The 25,826-nt window shown below is 39.9% G+C and overlaps 1 protein-coding gene across 4 annotated transcripts in view; it reads left to right on the top strand.

Annotated features, from left to right (window-relative positions):
- The window catches only part of LOC136308437 (conserved oligomeric Golgi complex subunit 2), a 46,882-nt gene that overhangs the window by 4,084 nt on the left and 16,972 nt on the right, over window positions 1-25,826 (top strand). Inside the window, exons 1-10 of one of the 4 annotated variants that reach the window (XM_066235796.1) lie at window positions 2,542-2,651; window positions 6,376-6,537; window positions 7,869-7,934; window positions 8,644-8,724; window positions 10,322-10,425; window positions 13,837-13,945; window positions 14,508-14,687; window positions 16,254-16,378; window positions 18,644-18,770; window positions 23,219-23,358. In XM_066235796.1, the coding sequence (XP_066091893.1) occupies window positions 6,481-6,537; window positions 7,869-7,934; window positions 8,644-8,724; window positions 10,322-10,425; window positions 13,837-13,945; window positions 14,508-14,687; window positions 16,254-16,378; window positions 18,644-18,770; window positions 23,219-23,358 (989 nt within the window). In that variant the 5' untranslated portion in view covers window positions 2,542-2,651; window positions 6,376-6,480. Of the gene's footprint in view, window positions 1-2,541; window positions 2,652-6,375; window positions 6,538-7,868; window positions 7,935-8,643; window positions 8,725-10,321; window positions 10,426-13,836; window positions 13,946-14,507; window positions 14,688-16,253; window positions 16,379-18,643; window positions 18,771-23,218; window positions 23,359-25,826 lie in introns of those variants that run through there. The other 3 variants (XM_066235789.1, XM_066235810.1, XM_066235803.1) reach the window with 3 other exon arrangements.

Genomic DNA, 25,826 nt, shown 5'->3' on the forward strand with positions numbered 1-25,826 from the left:
GAAAAGGGAGTGAGCAGCTGTTCAGATGTGTGCAGTGCTGGTCGAAGAGCAGTGGCCTGGAGCTGTGGTCCCAGTTTCAGCTCTGCAACTCCCTAGTGTGTGACTTTGGGCCAGTCTCTGGCCTCTTGGACTCCAGTGTTCTTGTTAGTATAACAGGATGGCACTTGTCTAAATAATCTTTGTGGTATCTTTCAACTCTTAATATTTTATATTTCTGTGAAAAAAGACATTAGTTCGTTTTTCTGGTTTACAGATATAAAGAATCTGAGGCCCAGAGGTATCATGACTTCTCCCAAGGTTATACAGCTAGTTAGGGCAAATCATGTCCCTTATCTGCTGACTCTTAGGCAGCAGTCCTGGGAAAATAGTTAGGTTTAAAGTGGGAAATTATATGATTATATTTGAAAATAATGTGACACTTTGCTTTCCAGAGGCCACAGATGGGAACTTTGGGAAATGGGGTAATTGGAATATCATCAAAAATAGCCCAAAAGGTGGCACAGAGGCCATATACCAAAGCTCCTGCATTTCACCAATAGGGATGAGCTGGAGGGTCATTTGTGACCTTAGCAGAAATTCTACCATATCCAGAGATCTGGACTCTTGGGTTGTAGGTTAGACCAAGTACGTATGGTGAGAGTGAGAAGATGATGTGTGTATTTAAGGCAGACTCATTGGTAAGAGCTGCAAGAAAGAGTAGCTCACAACAGGAATGGAGAGAAGAGACGGCAGGCAACCAGCATTGGGAAGCGGCTCTGTGGCATTGCTGGTTTCCCGGGCACCTGGCACTTCCGCAGAAGTCCACACTGTAACCCCAAGTCTTGACGAAAAGCTTGAATTCTGTACAACAGTTTCAGATAGACATAATATTTTTGAGACTGGCTGCCACAAAAAATTCTAATTAGCTATACATACATTGAACTTAGTCTACATTTCATTTTATAGAAGAATTTGTTTATGTGAAACACATTTTTTGGTATGAGGTAAGTAACTTTGGACATAAGGTTTATTTGATTGGCACTGAGTGAAAAGAAGTTCTTTGCAAAAAGAGGTTTTTGTTCTTGCTTTTGATTTTCTAGTTTACTTCTTGCAATATTATAAAACTTATTTGATTACAATGTTGAACTTATTGCCCTTTGAGTTATTATTTGTAACATTGATAGCATAAGCATTATGTGAATATATCTTTCTTATTTTATTAGTTTTATAGCATTCACATCAAATTTCTTTAAACATTTAAAATTCTACCATACATTAATCATGAACTGGGTTTAGGCTTTATTTTTAAAATGATGCTTATCTGTAGCCCAAGTTGAGAATTTCAGACCTAGATCATTCCACTAAATAGCTCAAGAAATTACATTTCAAAGGTAAAACACCACATAGATTGTGGTTGGTGTTAAATTGGGGGAAAAGGAGAGAGAAAGAAGAAATAGCTGGAACAGCATATTTAGGTCGCCAGATATACTCCTTACAAAAATTAGGGGATGTTTCAAAATGAATATGCAGCTATAAAATAATCCCCTAATTTTTGTGAGCTGTGTATTTGTTAGATCAGTGAATACATTTGCAGAATATAGGGGTTGTTTTCATAAATGTACCAGACACAGGGATAAAATATAACATAAGAAAGGAGTTAGATATAAAACTGATGACTCCGTTAGGACATAAATTTCGTAGAATTTAAGTGATGGGATTTAAAATCCCTTTAGGATAGTTTGCCCATAGATAGTGGAAAGAACTCTTGAGTATACATTTTTTATTCTCAAGCTTGAATTATTGGGTAACCACATGAAAATTGAGAATGAGCTTTGGCTGACACAAGTGCCATAATAACAGTGGCACCTACTTTGTAACTGAACTGAATTTGAGGGGGAGGGGCCGGTGGTGCTGGAGGGGAAACTTTTTGCACATGTGCTGTTCCTTCAGACAGGAACACACTGTTCCTGCAGTTCTCCCACCGCAGCCCCTTTGTGTCTTTGGGATCTTAGCTCAGATGTCACTCTTCTGTAAGGTTCTCCATGGTCGTTGGAGTTAAAGCACCTCCCCTTTATCAGATACCTCAATGTCCCATTTTATTTTCAGTTTAGGCTTTATCACTGTTCATTGGTCTCAGACTGTTTCATGTTTATTTTCTCATTTCCCCATTAGAATATATGCTGCCTGAGAGCAAGAATGTTCTTTCTTTGTCATAGATCGATGCCTGAGTTGCATATTAAAATTAAATAATACTTACTGAATATAAAAGGCATTTATTCATCTCTTGTCCATTTGTTGGTAAGAATGGTTCAAAACACACACAAGCTCATACTAATCTCTTGTGTTTTTCAACCCTCATTTTATTGAGTGCACAGTTTAGCATTTACTATTTTGCATTTGTTTTTGTCTCAGTGAAGTTGAGCATGTTTTTAGGGCAGAGGTCATACTTTAAACTTGCATCCCTTCTTATTATATCCCTCCCATAATCATTAATCCAGTCCGGTGATGCCTGGAGGCACTTCCGTTCTGTCACAGCTCTACACAGTGATTTTACCATTCCTGTGTTTGAGGCATGTTCTGCTTCAGGGCACTGAGCAGAAGGCAGCTCAGATGACTGGTCTGAAAGTTCTAAGAAATTCTCACAGTGCTGAAGATGTTCATGTGGGTCTTAGGTAAGTTTAAAGTGATGAAAATGTTTTTGCTGTCACTGCTACGCTAGTTGCTGATTTTAAATTGCCTGTGACTGGTCTGTTTTGCTGGTTTATTTCTCTGTATTTCAACATCTCTTGTTATTTCACAACTTGTGGCCTTTTGGGGGATTTGTAATTTACCTGGTTCAAACAGGAGAAACCTCTGAGTCTAAAGAGAAACTTTTTCTCTTACTTTCCAGCTGGACTCCTTCCAGCCTTTTAGACATAGGAGGAAATGTGTTTTAATTAAACAAAAAAAAAAGTCTTTTAAAATGCTTTTTAATTAAAATAACATTTTCAAAAGTGTAACACATTCAGGAAAAGAAAATGCATTTACCTTAGATTTTTGTTGTTGTTGTTAAATGTTTTTAAGAGCAGTTTTATAGAAAAATTGAGCAGAAAGCACAGAGTTCCCATTTACCCCTTCCTTCACGGTTTCTACTGTTGATGTTGTTGTTACTGTTATTATTATTATTTTGACAGAGACAGAGAGAGGGTCAGATAGGGATAGACAGACAGGGAGAGAGATGAGAAGCATCAATTCTTCCTTGCACCTCCTTAGTTGTTAAGTGATTGCTTTCTCATATGTGCCTTGACCAGGGAGCTACAGCAGAGCGAGTGACCCCTTGCTCAAGCCAGCGACCTTGGGCTCAAGCCAGTGACCATGGGTCATGTCTATGATCCCACACTCAAGCCAGTGACCCCACGCTTAAGCTGGTGAGCCTGTACTCAAGCCGGATGAGCTTACACTCAAGCTGGCAACCTTGGGTTTTGAACCTGTGTCCTCTGCTCCCAGTCCAATGTTCTATCCACTGCACCACCGCCTGGTCAGGCTGTTATTATTTTTATTATTATGGTTTATTCATTACAGCTGATGAACCAACATTGATACAGTGTTATTAACTGAAGTCCATAGTTTACATTAGGTCTCATTCTTGGTGTGGTACATTCTGTGGGTTTTGGCAAAGCATAATGTCCTGTACCTACTCTTACAATGCCTACAAACCCCACACTCCACCTGTTCACTTTTCTGCACCCCCCCCAATAGATCATGCTTTGGGTGGTATATCTAAATGGCCGTTGCCAAACTTAAGGGCATCTAGATTTTCTCCTATGTTATCTTCTAGAAGTTTTGCGTTTTACATTCAGGTCTATTTTGAGTTAATTTTTTAGACCTTTCTGTGTCTTTGTTCATTTTTTGCACGTGGATGGCCATTTGTTCAGGACCATTTGTTGAAGACTGTGTTTTCTCTTCTGAATTATCTGCGTAATTGTGTGGATCTCTCCCCTTCCATTGCCTTGTCTCTTTGGTGAGCACCACTCTGTTATGAATCACTGTAGCTTTCATACAGCGACTATAGCTGCCTTTTCATCAGTGTTACTTTAGTCTTTAATGTAGCTGAACATTTATTTGTTGATATTTAAGTTTTTGTTGAGATGTAATTCACATAACAAAATTCCCTATTTAAAAGTGTGTAACCCATTGGTGTTTAGTGTGTTTACTGTGTTGTATGTCCATCACTACTAATTCCAGAACATTCATCACCCCAGAAAGAAACCTTGTACCTGTTAGTTCTAGTTCTTCCCTCTCCCCATCCTCTGGCAACCACTAATATACTTTCTGTCTCTGTGGATTTGCCTGTTCTGGAACATCTTAGATAAATGGAATCGGATAGTATGGGGCCTGTGTCTGGCATCCTTCACTTAGTATAATGTTTTCAAGGTTCATCCAAGTTGTAGAATGTAACAGCACTTGATTCCTTTTTATGGCTGCCCATTGTGTGGGCATACCACATTTTGTTTACCCATTCATCAATCACTGCGTATTCCAGTTGTTTTTGCTTTGGCTGTGAGACATATTCATGTACATGTTTTTGCATGAACATCTATTTTTAGTTCTGCCAGATGTGGAATTCCTGGCTAATTTTACATTTAATTTTTTATTTTATTTTATTCATTTTTTTAGAGAGGAGAGAGAGAGACAGAGAGAGAGAAGGGGGAGGAAGCATCAACTTCTATATGTGCCTTGACCAGGCAAGCCCAGGGTTTCAAACCGGCGACCTCAGCATTTCCAGGTCGACCCTTTATCCACTGCGCCACCACAGATCAGCTTTACATTTAATTTTTAAGGACCTGCCAGACTTTTCTACAGCAGCTGTGGAAAACACATTCTCACCAGATGAGGGTTCCAGTTACTCCCAAATCTTTACCAATACCTATTTTTTGTTTTGTTTTATTTTTATTTTTATTGTGGGTGTGAAGTGGTATCTACTGTGATTAAATTTACATTTCCCTAATGGTTAATGATGTTCAGCATCTGTTTATGGCTTATTGGCCAGTAGTACATTTTCCTTGGAGTAATGTCTGTTCATATCCTTTGCTCATTTTTTAATTGGGTTATTTGTCTATGTATGGTTGAGTTATAAGAGTCCTTTGTGTATTCTGGATGTTAGATCTTGTCAGATATGTGATTTGAAAATATTTTCTCCCATAGTAGTTTTTTCACTTAAAGTATTCTTGATGCACAAAAGTTTTTATTTTTATCATACTCAATTTATATATTGTTATTTGTGTTTTTTGGGTCATATCTAAGAAATTGTTGTCTAATCCTAGGTCGTGCAGATTTTCACCAGTTTTCTTCTGAGAGTCTTATAATTTTAGCTTTTATATTTAAGTCATTGATACATTTTGAGTTAAATTTTTGTGTATAATGTGAAGTTGTCCTTCACATTTAAATCACTTGTCCCAGCATCATTTGTTGAAAAGAATGACTCCTACCATTTGCAACATCATGGATTGCCTTTGAGGGCGGTATGCTAGGTGAAGTAAGTCAGGTAGAGAAAGACAAATACCTTATGATCTGAGTTATATGTGGAATCTAAAAATCAAAACAAAAAATCACACTCATGGGTACAGAGCACAGATTGGTTGTTGCCAGAGGCGGAGGGTGGACGGTGGGGTGAAATGGGTGAGGGGAGCCAAATGGTACAAACTTCCAGTTAATTGGATAAAGTCCAGGGGTGTAATTGCAGCATGCTGATTATAGTTAACAGTCCTGTATTATGTCTTTGGAGATGGCTACGGGAGTAAATCTTAAAGGATCTTATCACAAGAAAAAGTTTGTACCCTGAGTGGTGATGGATGTTAACAACTTACTGTGGTGATCACATCACCTGGAACTAATGTAATGTCATATGTCAATTATATCCCAATTTTTAAAAATTAATTTGTATTTTAAAAAGAGAGACCCCCCCCCCAAAATCTGGAAGGATGTGAATCACAGTGTTTAATAGTTAAAAAAAAAAAAGTAGTAATAGTGCTTATCCGCAGAGCATCAGAGTGTGGGTAATTTTTTATTCTATTATGTAATCACTTCTTTGAAAGTTTTATGTTGGACATTTGATACTTTTCAGATTAAGGGGAGAAGCTGTTTCTATTTTAAGATCCTATTTACAATGTCTAATTTGGAAAAGTAAAATCCCTTGTAGAATTTAGGCAACAGGAGAGAACGCTGTCGGTCAGGGCCCTGCCTGACACCGAATAGAGAGCGCAGGCACCTCACACCGTCCTGTGCACTCACAGGTGCCTTTCCCTGTGACCCCTAGCCTGCTGAATGCGTGGATGGTGTTTCTTCTTTTCTCATTTTATTTATACATGTAAATGTGGTTTCATTGCAGTAATTTTGTTCTTCCGGTTTTATTTTCAGGAAGACTTCGACGTGGATCATTTTGTTTCAGACTGTAGGAAGCGTGTCCAGTTGGAGGAATTGAGAGACGACTTGGAACTCTACTATAAACTTCTGAAGACAGCCATGGTCGAGCTCATCAACAAGGATTATGCAGACTTTGTCAACCTTTCCACAAACTTGGTAAACCTTAAGCCCGCACTTACACCAGTCAGTGTAGTTACACCCACACGCACACTTTCTCAACTCAGATTTATTCTTCAAAGTGCTGAGTATTATAGAAACCTTTCAGTTGATTTTTCCCTCAGAAGCTTGAAGAAATTACTAATCTCATTAATTAATCAAAGAACTAAACTTTCTTGGTGCATATTTTTGTTTTTATTTTTCCCAATTAAGACTCTTCTAGCTTGATTATTTTTCATTTACTTATTAAGTATAATCATATGTAGAGTTATATTTTTATGTTATATATCTCTATAACATATACAGTGAAAAATAAAGGATAATATTGTAATATCAAAGTGCTTGTTTTTGTTAGTTGTCAAGTGATTACTATGAAATCTCACTGGTTTAGACTATTTGCAAGAGTAAACATCAGCTCTGCTTAAGGAAATGTCTAGTTTACTTTCAGGCACATGTGCTGACTAGAACTGGGTTGAGGGACATTGGCCAGTATTGCCCTGTAGAAGGCTTGGTTTTATGAAAATATGAGAATGGTTTGTAATGAGCATCTCAGTTGTTTATAAAAGTCATTTAGAAATGCTTGAGTTTTAATACTTGCAAAAAAGTTGTCTTGTTCATATTTTATTTTTTTTAAAATATATTTGTATAAAGAAGTACAGGAAGTAGTCATCTCCATGGAGATTTCAAAAAGCATTAAATTAATGAGTCATATTTGCTTTGGGGAAATCTACCACTAAGATAAATGTTTCAGTATGATGAGAAACCCCCCCAAATTTTATTTCCCTTTTATTTAATTTGGATTTTTCTCAAAGGTTATAATAATGTTTAGGAGAGATAGAGCCCATCCACTAGATCAGGGGTCTCAAACTCGCGGCCTGCCCACCAATTTTGTGTGGCCCGCAGACTGGCCCACAGATTAATCCACGAAGTTTGATTAGTCTGCGGGCCACACAAAATTGGTGGGCAGGCCGCACGGCTGCAAGTTTGAGACCCCTGCACTAGATGCAATTTATATCAACTGGTAATTTGCCTCCTATTAAAATGTTCAAATTCACTGAAAATTCCATCCAAAGGCAAACTGTGCATAAGGAAGCTTTCATTTATGGTGACTTCCCTTTATTGTTTCATGTATATCAACAGGTTTTTTTTTCATATTCTGTGAGCAATATTTATGGCAAAATAACTTCTGTTATTTAGCTAGTTAGCAGTATCTAGTTATACAGAAAAAGCATCTAGTTATACCGAAAGAATACCTACGTCTGGTGCTGCTTTGATCACTTCAGTGCTACTCCTGCTCTGACGTGTTTGTGCCAACATGATTTTCCCTTTAGGTTGGCGTGGACAAAGCCCTCAACCAGCTTTCTGTGCCTTTGGGACAATTACGAGAGGAATTTTTGGTAAGTGTTTAGATTATTTTGAGCAGTCTGCCATGAAGCATGTTCTGCTTGTTTGCCTTCTCCAGGAATTCCTTTTATCTGTTAGGCTGTGAGTGGTCCGTGACAAGCCCCCACCTTCCAGAAAGGTGTAAATGAGTCTCTATTTTTGCACGTGATCTTCACAACCTGAAGAGCATGTTTGATTTGGAGATGACAGATTCTTGAAATAGAAAACTTTAAAGTGTTGGGGGAGGGGAAAAAAGCTCTTTCAAAACTCAACTTGTTAATATCACCTCACTTATATATAAGTAGTCTCCAACTTACAAATGACTTATGTTTTTAAATGTGCAATAATTTTACAAGTGTCCTCCCATCTGTTTGCATGTGGTGATGCTCCCAGACCAGGCCACCTGACTCTCCTGTTCTCTGATCCAGATCATCCTTTCTCTTCCCTGACCGTCTGTGACATTCACTGTATATGTATTAGTATTCTTTGGGCCATTGATCCTGTGTGATCTTAGTTTTATATGTTATTTTTACCCAAAAACTCAGCAGCAGTTGTGTCTGAAATGTCGTATTTTTATCAATATCTGTATAATAGTTGTCTTTAGATACTGGAATTGAATGAAATATGTAAATTTAATCCAGTTCTGTAGAATTGAATTAAATATGTAAATTTCATAATGTTACCAAAGAGTTTCTGCAGTACATTTTCTTTATTTTTTTAAAGAGCCTCAGGTCATCTGTCAGTGAAGGAATTCGAGCAATAGATGAACGATTGTCTAAACAAGAGGACATCAGGGAGAAAAAGGTGAAGTGTCACTGTTAGACGTGGACTTGGGATGGCACCTTGGCGTCCCGGTGCTTTCGGGCATGTGATCTGCTTTCCTCCCACAGGGGTGTCTGCAGAGGAAACGGGAGGTCTTGCTCATCCTTAGGGGTCAGTAGCTGAGCGTTCCAAGTGAGGGTCATGCCTGGTCTGATTAAGAGGGCTGTGGTAATTTGTGAATTTTATTTTAAAGCCAAAAAATTACATAGTTTCCTTATGTTTTAATTTATTCATGGTATCATTAACATTTTTAAAGAAATTTGTAGGTTTCATAGGTTACATGCCAGCTCAAAGCCCTCTCCTCCTGTCCTCTCATTTTTTTTATTGCTATGAAATTGTTTTTTTAAAGCTTTTTCGCACATGTGTGTGTGTGTGTGTGTGTGTGTGTATACACATTATAATGTAATGGTATCTATTTGAAATGAGAAGGACAGAATTTTAGAGGTACCTGTGTGGACACAAAATTAAAATTTTCATTTTTTCTAGAACAAGAAATAGTAATAACTGACATCAGTGAAGCACTTTACAGTTTAATAGGCATATAAATTTTCAGCACTCCTACAGAAAAGGTATTCATATTTTAGAGATTAGGAAGTGAGTGGGCTTTCTAAAGGAAATTCTTTCTACATAGTACCGCAGGTTTATTATTTCAAAACGTAGTGTGTAGTACTCTCATCCTGCTATGTTCTGCTACGTTTATTACTTATTTTGCCCCCTCTCCCCCAGTTAAATATACCTCTTCGTGTGCTGCCTTTACTTTTTAGTGAACCTGTGTTTTAACTTTATTTTCTGATTTATTTATAATCATAATGATAAGTGGCAGAGTTGGAATTAAAATTTAAGACTGCTGACGCTAGCCTGGTATGCCTGGTGTTTTCTAAATTTATTGATTAGTATTTATATTTTAAATGTTAAGGAGACAAGCCTGTTTTAGAGACCTTGAGCTTGTCCTGAGCTTGTTCTTGAGATGTCCTGAGCTCTTGTCTAAAGATTTTGAGAATTGAATGCATTTCTAAGAAAGGTTATAAACTTCTCACATGAGAACAGGAATTCTTCATGTTTTATTCATTCAGGTCCCGCTATCTAGAAGAATGTCTAGTTTATATTAGGTAGTCAGCAACTGTTTGTTGAAAGAATGACCTTGTATCTTTTTTGTTCTTTTAAGGATGAGAGTTTTTATAATGTTCCTTAAGGCTTTGATAAATTTGTAGTTTAATAATGTATTTAGTGAATTGACACATTAAAACATAAACAAAAGGGTGATTAAAAAAATGTAATACCAGCAGAGGGTTCACTTAAGATGGGGAAAAGAAGGAATAAGCAGAGTGTGAGAGAGCAGAGAGGTCCCGGTTCTTTTCATTATAAACTTGTAATAGAGCATTGAAATATGCTTGTAGAAAGCCAGAATTAAGATGGGCATTTTTGGGTATTCGTGTTACACAGATGTTGAAAATACAGGATGCTACAAATATTCTAAGTTGACTTTTAAGCTTTGTATGTTTTTGTATTAAGCACGGGGAAATAAAATAGTTAAGGTTAAACATCATAATTTTATTTTGCTTAATTTTAATTTTTATAGATGTGTGTGTTCAGGCTTATACAAGTTATTCGATCAGTTGAGAAAATTGAAAAGATCTTAAATTCTCAAAGTTCTAAGGAAACATCTGCCCTGGAAGAACACAGGTAAGAATTTGTTACTAAATAGCACATCAGTGAATACTTCACACCTAGTCTAAATGTTTTGGGTTTTGTTGTTGTTTTTTTTAGTAGAACTCATTTCTGAAAAAGAAAGTCCAAGTCTTTTGCTTTAAGTGATTTTGAATATAGCTCAGGAAAAGTTTATAAATGTCATTATGAACTTTCATGGTTTTAGGTCACAGTTTGAACACATCACCTTTCAGGGAATCAGAAGCAGTGTGCTCTTTTTTGTTGTGTGTGTATGTGACAGAGAGAGGGATAGATAGGGACAGACAGACAGGAAGGGAGAGAGATGAGAAGCATCATCTCTTTGTTGTAGCCCCTTAGTTGTTTAGTGATTGCTTTGTCATATGTGCCTTGACCTGGGGGTAGGGGTATGGGGCACTACAGCAGAGCGAGTGACCCCTTGCTCGAGCCAGTGACCTTGAAGTTCAAGCTGGTGAGCTGTGCTCAAACCAGATGAGCCTGCGCTCAAGCTGGCAACCTTGAGGTTTCGAACCTGGGTCCTCTGTGTTGCAGTGCAATGCTCTGTCCACTGTGCCACTGCCTGGTCAGGTAGAAGCAGTGTGCTCTTAGTGCAGACTTTTATCTGTGGAATTGTCTTACCTAATGATCTTTAAGGTATGGAACAGCATTCACCTCTCTTTGATTTTTTTAGACATGCTGAGAGTGTTACCATCAGTGTCCCTTGACTAACATTGTATCATTAAGAAACAGTATGGTACTCTTAGTTCAAATTTATAATCAGGAAAGAAAAAGCTTAGGAAATAAGAAAAAGATGATCATTTCCTTAGTTGTCCTGTGACTATCTCATTACCTTCCTAGGCTGAGTGTTAAGTCAGCCAAGCTGATGAGTGACTCAGAGCTGCGTTGAGGAGATTGTGGCGGCAGCGGTGGGAAGTGCCATGGCGCAGGGGAGGAGCTCGGGTTTCTGCTGTCCATCCCCTCTGGGCAGTCTGGGTCAGGGCCCTTCACGCCCTCATCTGTGACTTAGGCTAATGACTCCACCTGCAGGGTTGTCTGACAGTGATTGAGGTGCTGTCTGCAAGCTCCTGGCATCTGGTAGCCTTCATATGTGTCTCATTTGGGTCTAACATGAGCTTCTCTGAAAGTTACACCGGAAGTTACGTTTTCATGAGTGATATTGTATAATCTGCCGCAAATCAAACAAAGCCCAGTTGAATATACTTGGAGTTCAAAGTCTTGGTCACACTATAAATGCATGTTGGATTTCTTCTCAAAATTTAAGATTTGGAAGGGACCATAGAGACAGTGTGCTCCATATATCTTGTTATATACTGTATTGCCCCATGTATAAGATGCACCTTTTTTGAGAAATTTGGGGTCTAAAACTGTGCGTCTTATACAGTGGTTGTAGTGTTTTTTTTAACCTACATTTCCCACTTTTTCATGCTTGTTTTGAGCTCATTGTTGAAGATAGTGATTCGTCATCAGACACAGATGAGGACAAGCAAATGGATGGGAGTTTTGATAGTGATGAAGAATTGTATGAATTTTATAATGAATAAAACTTGAGTTCAATAACTTTATGCAATGGTTTTTTTTTTAAATTTTGGGCCCCAAAATTAAGATGCGTTGTAATTGTAGGAGTCTCTTATACATGGCAAAATACAGTAGATTAAGAAATGAAGCTATCCAAAAGGGAAGTGCTTTTTTTTTTTTTGGTGACAGAGGCACAGATAGGGACAGACAGACAAGAAGGAAGAGAGATGAGAAGTATCAACTCTTTGTTGCCACACCTTAGTTGTTCATTGATTGCTTCTCATATGTGCCTTGACTGGGGGGCTACAGCAGAGCAAGTGACCCCTTGCTCAAGCCAGTGACATTGGGTTCAAGCTGGTGAGCTTTGCTCAAACCAGATGAGTCCACGCTCAAGCTGGCAACCTCGGGGTTTCGAACCTGGGTCCTCCACATCCCAGTCTGATGCTTATCCACTGTGCCACCACCTGATCAGGCGGAAGTGATTCTTATGTCCTGGGTTTCTACCTCCTTTCATAACCAAGATGACCAGATGGGCGGTCAGTACCTACCACGCTTGTCTCTTTAGCTCACGCACCATGCCCCTACCCCTTAGCTGTTCTTGTCAGTCACCTTAGTGTCCGTCTGAGCAGCCCAGGAGTCGGCAGGTCTGCACTGCTGTGCCCCCTGTTGCACTGACAGCGCCTTCCAGCTGTGTCCTCACTTGGCGCTCATGGCGCTGCCTCCCGGCCTTCTTTCTATCTTTGCCCTCCTGCTCTGCTCTGCCCTCTGACAGAAACACCTCAGTGATTTCCATCTCTCTGAAGCTGTTCCTTGGCAGTGTTCCATCTTTAACATGATAGACACTATACTCTTTCTGGCTCAGGACCACCTTTGACAACCTCTTTGTTAATTCAGATCTGCAACTTTGAGCTGTAGAGAAGGGAAAGCCAGGGCAGCCTTGCTGAACAATGGAGACGCCATGTCAGAAACATTTAGATAACTTATAAATAATAAATCACATTAGGTTGTTCAGGAAAGAGGGATTAACCTTTTGTGTTGTTCCTGTTGGGCAGTTACTGGCCCTCTGAACTAGTTTGATGCTACAAAGGCAGGGCCGGGTCCTGCTGGTCTCAGTGTGGCTTTCACGGCTCCTTAGGATACACTTGGGTCCCTCCCTGCCTGATCGGTCCTTGCCAGATGCAGGATGCCTCAGAAAAGCCCAGCAGGTGCTTCTGTGCTTTATGTTTTTCTTCTTTCGCTATTTAACTTCCTTTTGAGTAGGAGTGATGCTTTCTAATGTGTTTTAGAAGAAAGAAGGGCATTTATTAGACTGTGGAAGATGCACAGATGAATGTCCTCTCACTAGGACCCAGAGCCTGCAAATGGACTGCTCAGCCATTTGGTAAAGTAGATATAAAGGAAGCTGTTCTGAGATATTTCATTTATTGCCTCTAGAAGACCACTTTTATTTTCTGGAGGAGACAACAGTATTTGGTATCTGAGAGGTATTCGAGGTATTTTAAAAAGGTGTGAATAATAGGAAAGGGCAAGAGGAGGGAAGAGAGGTTAAAGGTGAGGCAGGCTTGAATGGGAGAGCCTGGAGAAGGTGCTGGAAACAGGTAATTAATTGCATACACACTGACCAGACAGCTACTTCCTGTCTGGGCTCTGCGCCCCAGCCAGGCAGCATCAGTGGCCTGTGTAACTTCCCCACTACACCTGTGCGTGCTGCACGTGTGGCTCGTGTTGGGAAGAAGGCACGAAGGGTGCTTTAGCTTTCACCTTGTGATGGGGGAGGACACTGAAGAATGTAACACAGCGAGTGCTCAGGTGGCACTGTTGCTAACCATGTGATGTCTCCTCTTGGAAAATTAAACACTTTAGCAGTTAAATTTCTTTCATTGTCTCTACTAGCCCACTTTTGACTGGACAGATTTTGGAGAGAATTGCTACAGAATTTAACCAGTTACAGTTCCACGCCATTCAGAGCAAAGGCATGCCTCTTTTGGACAAAGTGAGACCAGTAAGTGTTGGTTTAGATTTTTACATTGGGTATTTAGGAATTTGCTAAATAATTTTGGTTTAACCTGGTAATTGTCGATCTACAGGATTTGGGAGCTAGCTTTGAGTTTTACTAGTAGTTTTTGTGGTTTGGACCCCACTTCCTGCATGTCCTGCATTATAGAGTCTGTGTAAAGACACAGACATGTTCTCTGAATTGTAAGAGTAAAATTAATTCTGAATTTCATGTAACAACACATTATATGTGGTAGTCAGTTAATTTATCCAAAGCCCTTGACTGCTTTAAATTCATGTTGTGGAGTTCCTCCATAACTTAAGAGGAAAATAATGTGGTTTTTTTTCTCGTTCTGTAATTCTATCTAAACTCTTCATTGGTGATGCAAAGGTTTACTTATAAAGAGATTGTGAAGAGGAGGGGAATTTCATCATTAATCTTCAGGAAATGTTCATCTTTTCATTTTACATGTTATCTTCTGTTGGAGTATAAGGTTTGTTCCATGTGCATTTGAATCTGTAGGACTTGTTCCCACGGGAGCCTTGCTCATGTGCCCTCTCCCTTGCAGCGGATAGCCGGCATCACGGCCATGTTACAGCAGTCCCTGGAAGGCCTCCTGTTAGAAGGGCTCCAGATGTCTGACGTGAACATCATTCGGCACTGCCTGCGGACTTACGCCACAATCGACAAGACCCGGGATGCAGAGGCGTTAGTTGGCCAAGTACTAGTGAAGCCATACATGGACCAGGTGTGTGCATCTTAGGGGCTGTCTTCCACAGACGTTTGTAGAACATGTCCTCTGTCTTCGCTACATCACTGGATGTGAGGGACAGATCCGAGATCCTCCTGTGAGGAGTCTCGTATTTACTGCAGCGTCAGTTGTAGGAAAGGATTGGTCCCTTTTGATTATAATCAGCTTGCCAGGAATCGCCTCATTCTGTTATATTTTCTCACAATGCTGTAGCCCAGAGGCCACCTTAATTTATTTGGGGTGAGAGTCTGGCCTAGGAAGAAGGTCTGTATCAAAACATTTGTAGGTCAGTTTTGTGGTATGGAAATCATACATCAATAAAATTGTTAAACAGCATTGTTGAACGACTAGTCTCGTGGGCGGACTAGAACTGTCCAGCAGAGGGCAGCACCACACTGCGGTGTGTGGTGAGCCTGCAGAGAACTCTGCACGTGGGAACTCAGATGTGGCCCAAGTCTTCAAAACTATGGAGGAGCTGGCCGGACTAGAAAGATGGAAGGGTGGGAGTATTCAAAGATGAAGGACTTTTACAGGTAGACTGCAGAGTAATACCTATAATCCAGAGTGTGGCTATTCAGTATGCTTACCTACTGGGATCCAGGTACATGTAGGTAGTGTATTCTGCTCTTGAGCATTCCAGCCGGAATATAGGGTGTGCTGGATGAAGGTGCCAGTCCTTGGCAGTTTCCCGACATACAAAAATGGCAGAAGTGACAAAGCCCATCCTCAGTGTGAGCACACTTCCTTCCAGACACCTGTCAGGGTGGGTGTCCTTTTCGTCCAGTGAGTACAAAGCTTCTCTATTCACCTCAACTTCAGGATCACAGTCTTCCACTTTAAAAGGGGAAAATTGAATCCCATTGATAATGAAATTTAAGGATTAATTTCAGTAATCCTCAGGGTTACTGAGACTTTCTGTCCATGAGTTCCCTCTTTGTATCATTTTGTATTTCATAGCTGTCTCGATAGAGGTGAAAAGACAAATTATTTACATTTTACTGATAAGTGAAAATACTTGTTACGAATATTTGCCTTTGTTCTCATTGAACTGAATCAGGTGTGCTCAATTAAAGACATATTTGAAGTTTCAGTGGCATATTAAATGAACCACGGCCACAATTTTAATTTTATTTAAATTTATATGCCTATCATCTTATTCACCTCTTGACGCATAACCTTACTACAAAAAATAAAGTAATAAAGTAAAATAAAATGGGTTGTCTTCCATCTTTCTCTGTCTCAAACCTTCCCGTAAGTTGAGTGGTGGTGGAAGAAAAGGCCTAGGCAGTGAGAAGCTGCTGTCATTTACATTCAGGCTCAGCAGGAAAGCAGGTGGAGGTGCCTGGTTTCTCAGCCTCAGGCCAGTCTGTGACCAGCCTGTGTCCCCGCATGGTCAGAACTGTGCACCCTCATCCCAGGAACTAGTTCTGAGCACAGCTATTATTTATCTACCCTTTAGAAAACATGTCAGTTGGGAGGGAAGGGGAAGTTTTCTTCTCTTAGTGCTATACAGTTCATACTTCTCTTTTAGGTGCTTTCTTTTAATACTGTTCCTTCTAATAGGTGATTGTAGAGCAGATTGTCGACTCTCATCCCAATGGCCTTCGGATCATGTATAATAAACTCCTGGAGTTCGTTCCTCACCATTGCCGCCTTCTTAAAGAGGTCACTGGCGGAGCCATCTCAAGGTACGTGACTGCTGTGCTGAGCGCACCTGTGAGCTAGCGCACTGCTGACACGAGCCATCTTGTGTCCGCTGGCCCAGGGCCCCTTGGAGGGAGCATGGGTTCGGTTCTGCACCACTGTGGTAAATGTCACGATAAAGCGAGTCACATCCATCTTTTGGTTTCCTGGTGCAGGTGCATGTAAAAGTTACGTTACACTATCCTGTAATTTGTTAAGTATGCAACAGCTTTATTTCTAAAACAATGTACCTACCTTAATTAAATACTTTTATTAAATCTTTTCGAAGGTAGAGGGTTTTGCCTTCAGTTTGTAGAAGTCCTGAGGCACGATGAAGTGAAGTACAAAGCAGTGAGGTGCACCGTTACAGTTCACCATTATCACAGTGCTGTGAGGGGCGCCCTTTGCCTCACTCTACAGATAAACCCCAGTAGAGGCGCTGAGGGATGGTTACCACGCCTCCCTGAAGTCAGAGCCCACTCTTTTCTCTTGACCCTCTTCCCTACATTAGTTTGAAGTCAGTTCTGGGTTCCTTCCAGTCTAATGACATAATCTGTCTAGAAATTAGTATTTCTAGTTACATTCAACAAGTTTTATACTAATTGTGATTGAAGCCATTTTCTGTTTTCCCTCCTCCTTGACTTCCCAATTCTGTTTCACAAACATCCCATTACCTTCCACCACTGCAATTGTTTTTATCTCAGCGTAGTGTCCTCTCCTCTCAGTTTGTGAATTAGAGATCCAAAGTTCAACCTTTTGCTAAAAGACTCAGAATAAAGTATGCACACACACATACACACAGATGTTACCAGTGTTTTGTAGCAAGATGTGTGATCAGGGTTTTACATGGAATAGTTATAGAATTTTAGAATTGGAGGTAATCTTAGAGATAGTTTAATCACAAAGCTGTCAGTAATTGGTGACTTAGCATAATTTACAATACTTTAGGGCATTGGTTCTCAAAGTGTGTGCCAGTGCACACTTGTGTGCCCTATAGTATTCCAGAGAAATATGTGCCTGTTGAGGACCAAAAAACCAACAGGGTTTTGGGAGTTTAGATTTTTGGGGGACAGAGGTGTGGGGAATTGGCTGTAAGCTGACAGTCTGCCCAACCCCCCACCTCACTTGCCTGATTAGAGTGCAAAAAGCTGTTAAGCTGTGGTGCTGGATTGTCTACACTACCCCCCATGTTCCCTGGAAAGACTGGAGGCAAGTTTCTTCTATCCTTTGTTTGGTGTAAAGTTAAGATGATATGTATGGTGGGGGTTTTCTGCACTCAACGCAATTAAGAGTAAAAAGAGAGGAATTCTTCAATGTATTGAGGAGGAAATGAGAGTTTGCCTTTCAAATATATGCCCAAACATTAAAGAAATCACTAGGACACATCAGACTCATGTTTCTCATAAACACCAGAATGAAAATACTTAACACATTCACTCCGGGACCTGCTGAATTTACTAAATCTTACCAAGAATATATCTATATATATAAAAAGATAACTTTGTTGTCATTTTTTTATTTTTTAACTCCCTTGTTTTACGAATTCTAAAAAGCATAACTCAAAAAATGTAAACATAAAAGTTTTTTAATATCAGAATAAATTTAATTTTGTCATATTTATTTTATTTAATTACCATAAAAGCACGCTTGACTTAATTATTATAACAACTTTCTCAGAAATTTGTATATAGTGTGCCTACAATTATTTGTAGGATTTTAAATGTGCCTTGACTTCAAAAAGTTTGAGAACCACTGCTTTAGGGTTTAGTGGTGTTAAGGTTGAATGCAAAGATTTTTTTTTTCTTGTATTAGATGCTTCTTTTCTAAGAAAGAGTATCAATGTGGTATCCTATTTTAGGGGAGAGAATTGTACCCAAGCAATTTGATGTGGTAGTTTTGCCTTATCCTTGACACCAGCTCATTCTACTGTGTGATAGATGTAGAGGTGTATCTGGTTCAAGGAGTGAGATAGATATTAGGGCCAATGGGGTAATCAATGAACAACTAAAGTGAAGCAACTACAAGTTGATGCTTCTCTTTCTCCTTCTGCTCTTTTCTCCCTCTCTCCTTCTTCTTGTCTCTCTCTTAAAACAAACAAAATCTATTAAAAAAAAAGAGATATTTGGGCCAAATGAATGGACAATATTTTAAAAAGGGTTGAAATAAGTTTTAGGCTGAGGAACTTTTAGTAGAAACATCACAGTGGGATTTTGCTTTCTGTGAGTTGAAGGTTATGTGTATTTGACTGCAATTTTGCTTTTACCTTACAGTGAAAAGGGCAGTACTGTTCCTGGATATGACTTTTTGGTGAATTCTGTCTGGCCAGAAATAGTACGAGGATTAGAAGAGAACTTGCCCACACTTTTTAATCCTGGAAATCCTGATACATTTCATGAGGTACCTTTCCCTTCTTTGTCTTGACTCTTGAAGATGTTAACTTGAGGCTTTATGATAGAATCAATTGGAGTCTGAAAGACCAGTGGAACAGGCTTTAATGAAAGGAAACCTGCCGGTCTGTCTCGTAAGGGAGAGCGCCCTCCAGGGTCCGGCCCTGGCTCCATGGCTCGTCCCATCCTAATTATCTAACAGATAGGGTTAAATAGGGGATTTGAGGATGGGGGCTGGTAGTCATTAAGGAAAAATGTTAACTGTAAGTAAACTAGGGGACCTTCCAAACCCGAGTCAGTCACTCGGATGCGCAGGGGGTAGTGTCCTGGAACATCCAGTTTGTCAGTGTCCCTTTGTCCACTTAAGGAAAGAGGGGGTCATGGCCCCCACCTGCAACCCTATCACTTTAGAATAATCATTTTCTCTTCTGCACATTCTTGGGTCTATGGTTGATTAAAAATCAAAATTTCAGTTGCTGAGTGAGCCTTTACCTTTACATACACACATTGCTTTATTCATGTAACAGACCCCAGTACTTTTGCGAATGAGACTATTTGAATTTTAGAATGTAAACTTCATTCTAGACACAATTGTGATTAGGTATGTAAGTTATTTTCTAATTTTTAAGAAAAGATCTTAGAAATATTAAAAACCCTTCTCTTTGAAGTTGTCCATGAAAAATTAAGTTTATGTGTATCTACTATGTAATTATGAAGGAAAATACAATTTACTGAATGGATTTTAAAGTATAGTATAAAATTATTTTATATAATTTAAAAGATTATGAGCCCCTAATATTTAGTGTTTTTTTTTGTGTTCTCATTTAAAAGATTTTATGGTTTAGATTTAAAAAATAAGTTCCTATGTTTATTTGTAGTGTCATGTTTTAAAAGCAGTGTACAGTGCCGTGGTGAAGAGTAAAGACTCTTGGGCCAGTGGCCTGTATTTCAGGCTCAGCTCCCCTGCTCACCAGCCTCTTGGTCCCTCTCTTCCTTCTCCTTCTCTGGATTTTGATTTTTTTATTCAATATGATGATCTTTGTCATTTAAATAGGTGATTTATTCAATTTATAATGACTGTAATTACTGATACTTTGGGGTCTTACTTATTTGTCCCACTTTTCTTCCTTCTTTATCCACCTCCTTTGTATGGGTTTTAGTGGTTGGGGCTTTGTTTTCTCCTTCATTCTGTGCTTTCCCCTCTACTAATTTGGAAGTTCTTCCCTTTATTTCTGTGTAGGTTAAATAACTTTGGTAGTTGCAGATCTGAAGTTACTGGTTGGTGTTCTTCAGCCTCCTGAGCAGCATAGGCTACTTAGAACACTTTAGTGCTATTCACCCTGTTTCATAGCATATATGATTGTTTCCAGGGTCTTATTTCTATTTTGATATCTGTAGCCCAAAAAATAGACATGATTTTTATTGTTTTACATGGTCATTATCCTCTCAGAATTATCATTTTCACAGCCACAAATGTATCATTTCCTTTGCATACTGTTCCTTCTTGGATGGTAGACCTACCTTCTTGAATCATTTTCTTCTTCCTGAAATTCATGTTAGAAGACATTTTAGTACAGATCTTTTAGTAATTATCTTCATTTTTTATAATAAAACTTTAATTTGTGTTTGAAAGGACAATAAGGATTGCTTTTATATTTGAAAAGTAGTTTTGTTGGAAATAGAATTATCTGAGCTTTAAACATTGTCTTTTGACTTTTGTTAATGAAATTAGGTGTTAACCTAATTGTTACTTCTTTGTGGTTAATGCCATTTTTCCTCTGGCTGCTTTTAAAATCTCATCTGTGACTTTGGTGTGCTGTTTTATTATAATATGTCTAATATAAGCTTCTTTTATTTATTATATTTGGGATTTGTTGGGTTTTCTGATTCTGAGGATTGGTGTTTTTTTTATAAATTCTGGGACATTTTCCCTGGCCAGTTGGCTCAGTGGTAGAGTGTTGGCCTGGCGTGTGGATGTCCTGGGTTCAAATCCCAGTCAGGGCACACAGGAAAAGCAACCATCTGCTTCTCCACCCCCCCTTCTCTCTCTCTCTCTCTCTCTTTCTCTTTCTCTTTCTCTCTCTTTTTTCCTCTTGCAGCCATGACTCAGTTGGTTCAAGCAAGTTGACCTCAGGCACTGAGGATGGCTCTGTGGCTTCTACCTTAGACACTAAAAAAAATGGAGCAGTGGCCCAAGATGGGCAGAGCACTACCTCCTAGTGGGCTTGCCAGGTTAATTCTGGTCGGGGCTCATGCGGGAGTCTGTCTCTGCCTCCCCTCCTCTCTAAAAAAATAAATAAATTCTGGGACATTTTCTTTTGATTGTGCTTCTCTCCCATTCTTCTGTTATTTCCTTCTAGAGCTCTTGGTTAGACCTCTTCTCTTTATCCTTTGTGTTTTCTAAATGTGATTTTTTATTTTTCATCTCTTTATCTCTGTGCTGCACTCTGGAAACTATCTCAGGACCTGTCTTCTAGTTCACTAATTTCTTCTTCAGTTATGTCTGAACTGTTTCTTCATCTGTACGCTGCTTCCAATTTTACTTGTCCTGATTTTTATTTCTAGAAGTTCTCTTTGCTTTACATAAACTGTTTGGTGAATTTGATTGTTTTTAAAGTATAGAGAGGCACAAGGGAAGTGTGGTTGATCCCAGGGCCTGGTACACTTCAAAACAAAACAAGTTGGAGCTTTATTATCCTAGAAATACCACTTTTCTGTTCTCTTGGCTAATTGTCCCATGTGATAGTACGTTGACATTTTTGTGATTTTAAAAGTAGGAATTTTAAAAATAGATACCAGATGCAGAGTGAAATAATGGTCTTAAGCGACCCTTTACATTTTGCTGTACTCCCTAGAGCAGGGGTCTCAAACTCGTGGCCTGCGGGCTGAATGCGGCCTGCCGAACAATTTTGTGCGGCCCGCAGACTAATCCACGAAGTCCAAAATATTTTAGATAAAATTAAGTAAGCCTAGGGGCCTACTTGTATTTTTCATTTCTCTAGCATCCTAGCTAGATATTAGCTTAGTTAACAGCAGTTGTGATGCGAACTACAGTTTCTGGTAGTTTTGTGACACTGAGTAAACTGCATGTACGATTGTGCTTGTTGTACTGATTTTTTTGTTTGTTTTCAACTGCAGTGAGAAAAGCGTTGCGTAACAGTTGCCTTTTGTAGACCTAGTGCGGCCCACCGAACGGCTGTGATCTTGCTCTGCGGCCCACATGCTGAGTTGAGTTTGAGACCCCTGCCCTAGAGAATCGTATTGATCATGTTAGGCGAGATGTTTCAGCTCAGAAGTGAAACTTTCTGATAGGACTTTGACTTTAGAATTCTAAACCAGTACTTAATGCTTGTGGGCTTAGTTTCCAGCAAGCATCTACCTATTTTTTTTAAGAACTGCTTTCAGCCTTTAGCTTTAATGTGGCATGCTTCCTGGAAGAGGGAAATATTCTTGTATTGTTAGCATCCACTATATGCAGAGGTACAGTTTCATCCTAAAAGAGATGAGTAATACTTTTCTTTGCCTCAGCTCCACATACCTGACCATACTCAGGGGATTCCATTAAGTGCTGCTCAGAACCAATGGAAAGAAATGTAAAACCTGTAGTGTTTAGTGCACTAAAATTCCTATCCAAGCACAGACATCTGCGTATTTAGGCAAATGGTTTGGTGATCAGAACGGAGCCCCTGCTGACTGGGAAGCCTATGGGAAAGTCCCTCAGTGCTCATCCTAGAGTCTGGGGGTCTGGGGGTCGTGGGGCCTGGGGAATAGCGTACTCTTTACAGCAGCTGCAGTTCTGCTGTACTGACTGACCAGGGCTCTGCTTACCCTGTGTCCTAGCTTTGTCTTTGGGCAGATTCTCTCTGAGCCTTAACAGAAGAGGAAACATCTCTGTAAAATGGGCGGGGGGATAATAATAGTAGTTATTTTATAGGGTAGTTTTGTGGGTTAGATCATACAGGTTTAAGCACAGTATGTAGATGGTGATTGTTAAATGTTAGCTGCTGAATGGTGCTGTTAGATTCCCATCAGTTTTTGCGCTGTCTCATCCATAAAAATGATGTAATTATTTGCATGGTTTGATTCTTTCATTTTAAAAATTTTCCACTTCTGGAGAGGTGGTGAAAGTTATACTAAATCTATCATTTCATCCAACTCCAGTGGACTGGGTTAGGGCATTCTAGAATATGAACTGTCCTAAAGAGCACTGGATTTAGAGTGCCTAGGCTTCTGAATGGACTTGTCACAGAAAACCGTGGGCATATCACAGAACCATCTTGGACAGTGCTGGTCTTTAAGTGGGCACCTTGAAGGACTCAAACGTTAGGGTCCCTCTCAGCTCTAGAAGCTGCGGTTCTGTGTGCTGACGTTCAGTATCTCGATCAGTTTTCAGTATATGCTCCCCATTCTGCTTGGCTTGCTTACAGTGATAATGCCACCTCTGTGTTCTTATTTTAGAAATACAGCATCAGTATGGATTTTGTATGGACATTTGAACGGCAGTGTGGGTCGCAGGCCAGTGTGAGAAGACTGAGAGCACATCCTGCCTATCACAGCTTCAATAATAAGTGGAACTTGCCTGTTTACTTTCAGATAAGGTCAGCGATTTATTCCCCTCCTGCCTTCACCTTTCTAAAATAGAACTTGAATACCAGATAAGGATGTTGTCCCCAATTAACAGTCCTTTCTTTGTGATCATTGTATTGTTCTTTGGGACACAAAATTTAAAGTGGAAGTGTATGAGAAATATCATGATTGTCAAAATTACGGCTTGCATGACAAAAAGATAAGATTTCTTTTTCAGTAATCAGAGGACTGAGAACACTAGACCTAGAGGGAGCTGGACGCCAAGCCCAGCTCCACTCCCATGCATTCTCACTCATGTGGGAGAGACAGAGCAGGAGTCAGACGGCAGCTGTCTCGCCCTGTCCCATCACCAACCTCCTGTGCTGGGGCTGCCTCTCATCGCTTGCTCACCTGTATAACATTTTCCTTCAACAGGAGTGGGGAGAGGCAGAGTGCTAAGTGTTTTTGGCAGCTGATTCTGTGTACCAGTTTATGGGAGTCCAGGTTATTGTCTTGGCTTTCCTTATGACCTTTGAGAGATTTGTTCTCTTTGCTCTGGAGAACAGTGCCACTTTTCTTCCAGATTTTATGATGCTGTCACCTGTGCCAGTAAGTGGTTCTATACACTACTTGAGGAGCTTCATGATAAACCCATAACAACATGTGTTCCAGTAGGAAAGTAGATGATAATAGCCATCTTTCTGGGTTCTCTTGAATGAGGTCACGGTAATTTCCTCTGTAGAATGACATACAATTAGAGCATTTTAGTAGAAATGCTCTTTAAAGAATCATAGGCTTTTTGTTTTAAGTTTTTGCATGCTTTTGTGAATTATAATGCAGTTCTTTTCTCCCGAGTTCTGAGGAAAAATTACAGAGAGGGAACTATATTGAGAATCAGGTACTTTGATTATAATTGCTTGCCATGGTTGAGAACGTATGTAATCATCTTTGATAATGAAATCACAGTTTTCAGAATGTTAGTAAGGTGCCCTGTCACATACGTACAATACTGTGTTTTATGCTTAATTATGCTGGGTTACGTTATTATGTAGCTTGTCTTTTGGTAGGAAATTGAGAATTTGTTAATCTAAGGTATTCATGGATGCATTGGCAATATATGATAATGAGGATCAAGCCAGGGTAAGAGCCCTTTTGATACATGAGCAGAATTTAAAATACCAAAGTGTCATCTTACAGGATAAGACTACCACTGAGAAATAATGTTTAAATGTGACCGTTTCTTTCAAAGTCCAAGTTCGGAGTTAGGTTGCTTTAGGTCCCATCACAGCACATCCTCTTGCCTGCTGCTTGCAAACTCCTGTTTTCTGGTCGTTTTGCTGGAGCTCCCCCAGCTGTTCCCAGCCCACACTCTGGGCCCTGCCAGGTCGGGCTCCACAGGTCCTCCAGAGCTGGTGATTGAGCCAGAAGGATGTTGATACTGAGCCAGTTGCCTGACCTTTTTACCTTCACCAGAGTTTAACCTTAAGCATTCACAGGGATGGTTAACTTTTCTTTATAAACTGTTTTATTTAAAATTAATGAAATTTTTAAAAATCAGATTTCAGATATGGAACTTGCTCTCAATACATTTGTTTTTGCATTTAAAAAATGAACTCAAGTAATACTTTGTAGGATTCTCCTATTGACTTTTATCAGGCATTGGTTGTTTACCCTGAATTATGACGAAAGTTCTTTCAAATATGTCTGGGGTCAGAGTTGCATTGTGATCTGATTCACTGGGGGGACATTTGAAGGAAGCCTGAAACGTTCCAGTGGGGCGAGAATGTTTAGATGTGTCGCTAAGGAGAATTATTTCTACCCTACTCTCAGTAGCATGCGTATGTGCCTGTTCCTCCTGATTTCTGGATGGCTTTGAGCTGACTGCTTGTCAGACTCACCCCATATGACAGTGTCACATGTTATATGACTGCTTCCTCACAGTGCTGTTCAGATTGCTTTTAGTTTTTCCCTGCTATAAACCACGCTGTGCTGGCTGTCAGGCCTGCTTTGTGCTGGTGGTCGCTTCCTGTTTTGTGTAAATCGTGAGAAAGGTGGAGATAGGGTGTGAGGTTGTGGTGTTGGTGCTGGTTTGCTCTTCCGGCAGCTGACTTGTCCTGTATTGTCCTTGTTCTCAGTCAGGGTCACTGCTTCCATTTACTGCCACCTAGGGCTCGTCTCCAGTGCTCTCTTTTCTGTGTATCACTTGTTCCTTCTTGGCTTCTCACTTGCCACTTGGGGAGCTGGCTTTTCAGAGCTTCACGAGGCAGTTGGAGAGTCCTTTCCTTTTGTGGGGCAGATGGAGCTGTGGGAACCAGCCCGCTCCAAGGTCCCGCTGGTCTTCGCGGCCCTGCTCCCGGCCGCACTATGCCCTCATGGAGGGCAGGGCCGCTGCTTGTTGTCTGAAGTGCTGTTTCTTTTACTGTTCAGTTTCCTTGAATTCAGTCTCTGAACTGTTTTTATGTGTACTATCAAAAAAACTCAAAATTGGCAATTAGGTAAG

Source organism: Saccopteryx bilineata, chromosome 1 (assembly GCF_036850765.1).
Source record: "Saccopteryx bilineata isolate mSacBil1 chromosome 1, mSacBil1_pri_phased_curated, whole genome shotgun sequence".
Classification (NCBI taxonomy): domain Eukaryota; kingdom Metazoa; phylum Chordata; class Mammalia; order Chiroptera; family Emballonuridae; genus Saccopteryx; species Saccopteryx bilineata.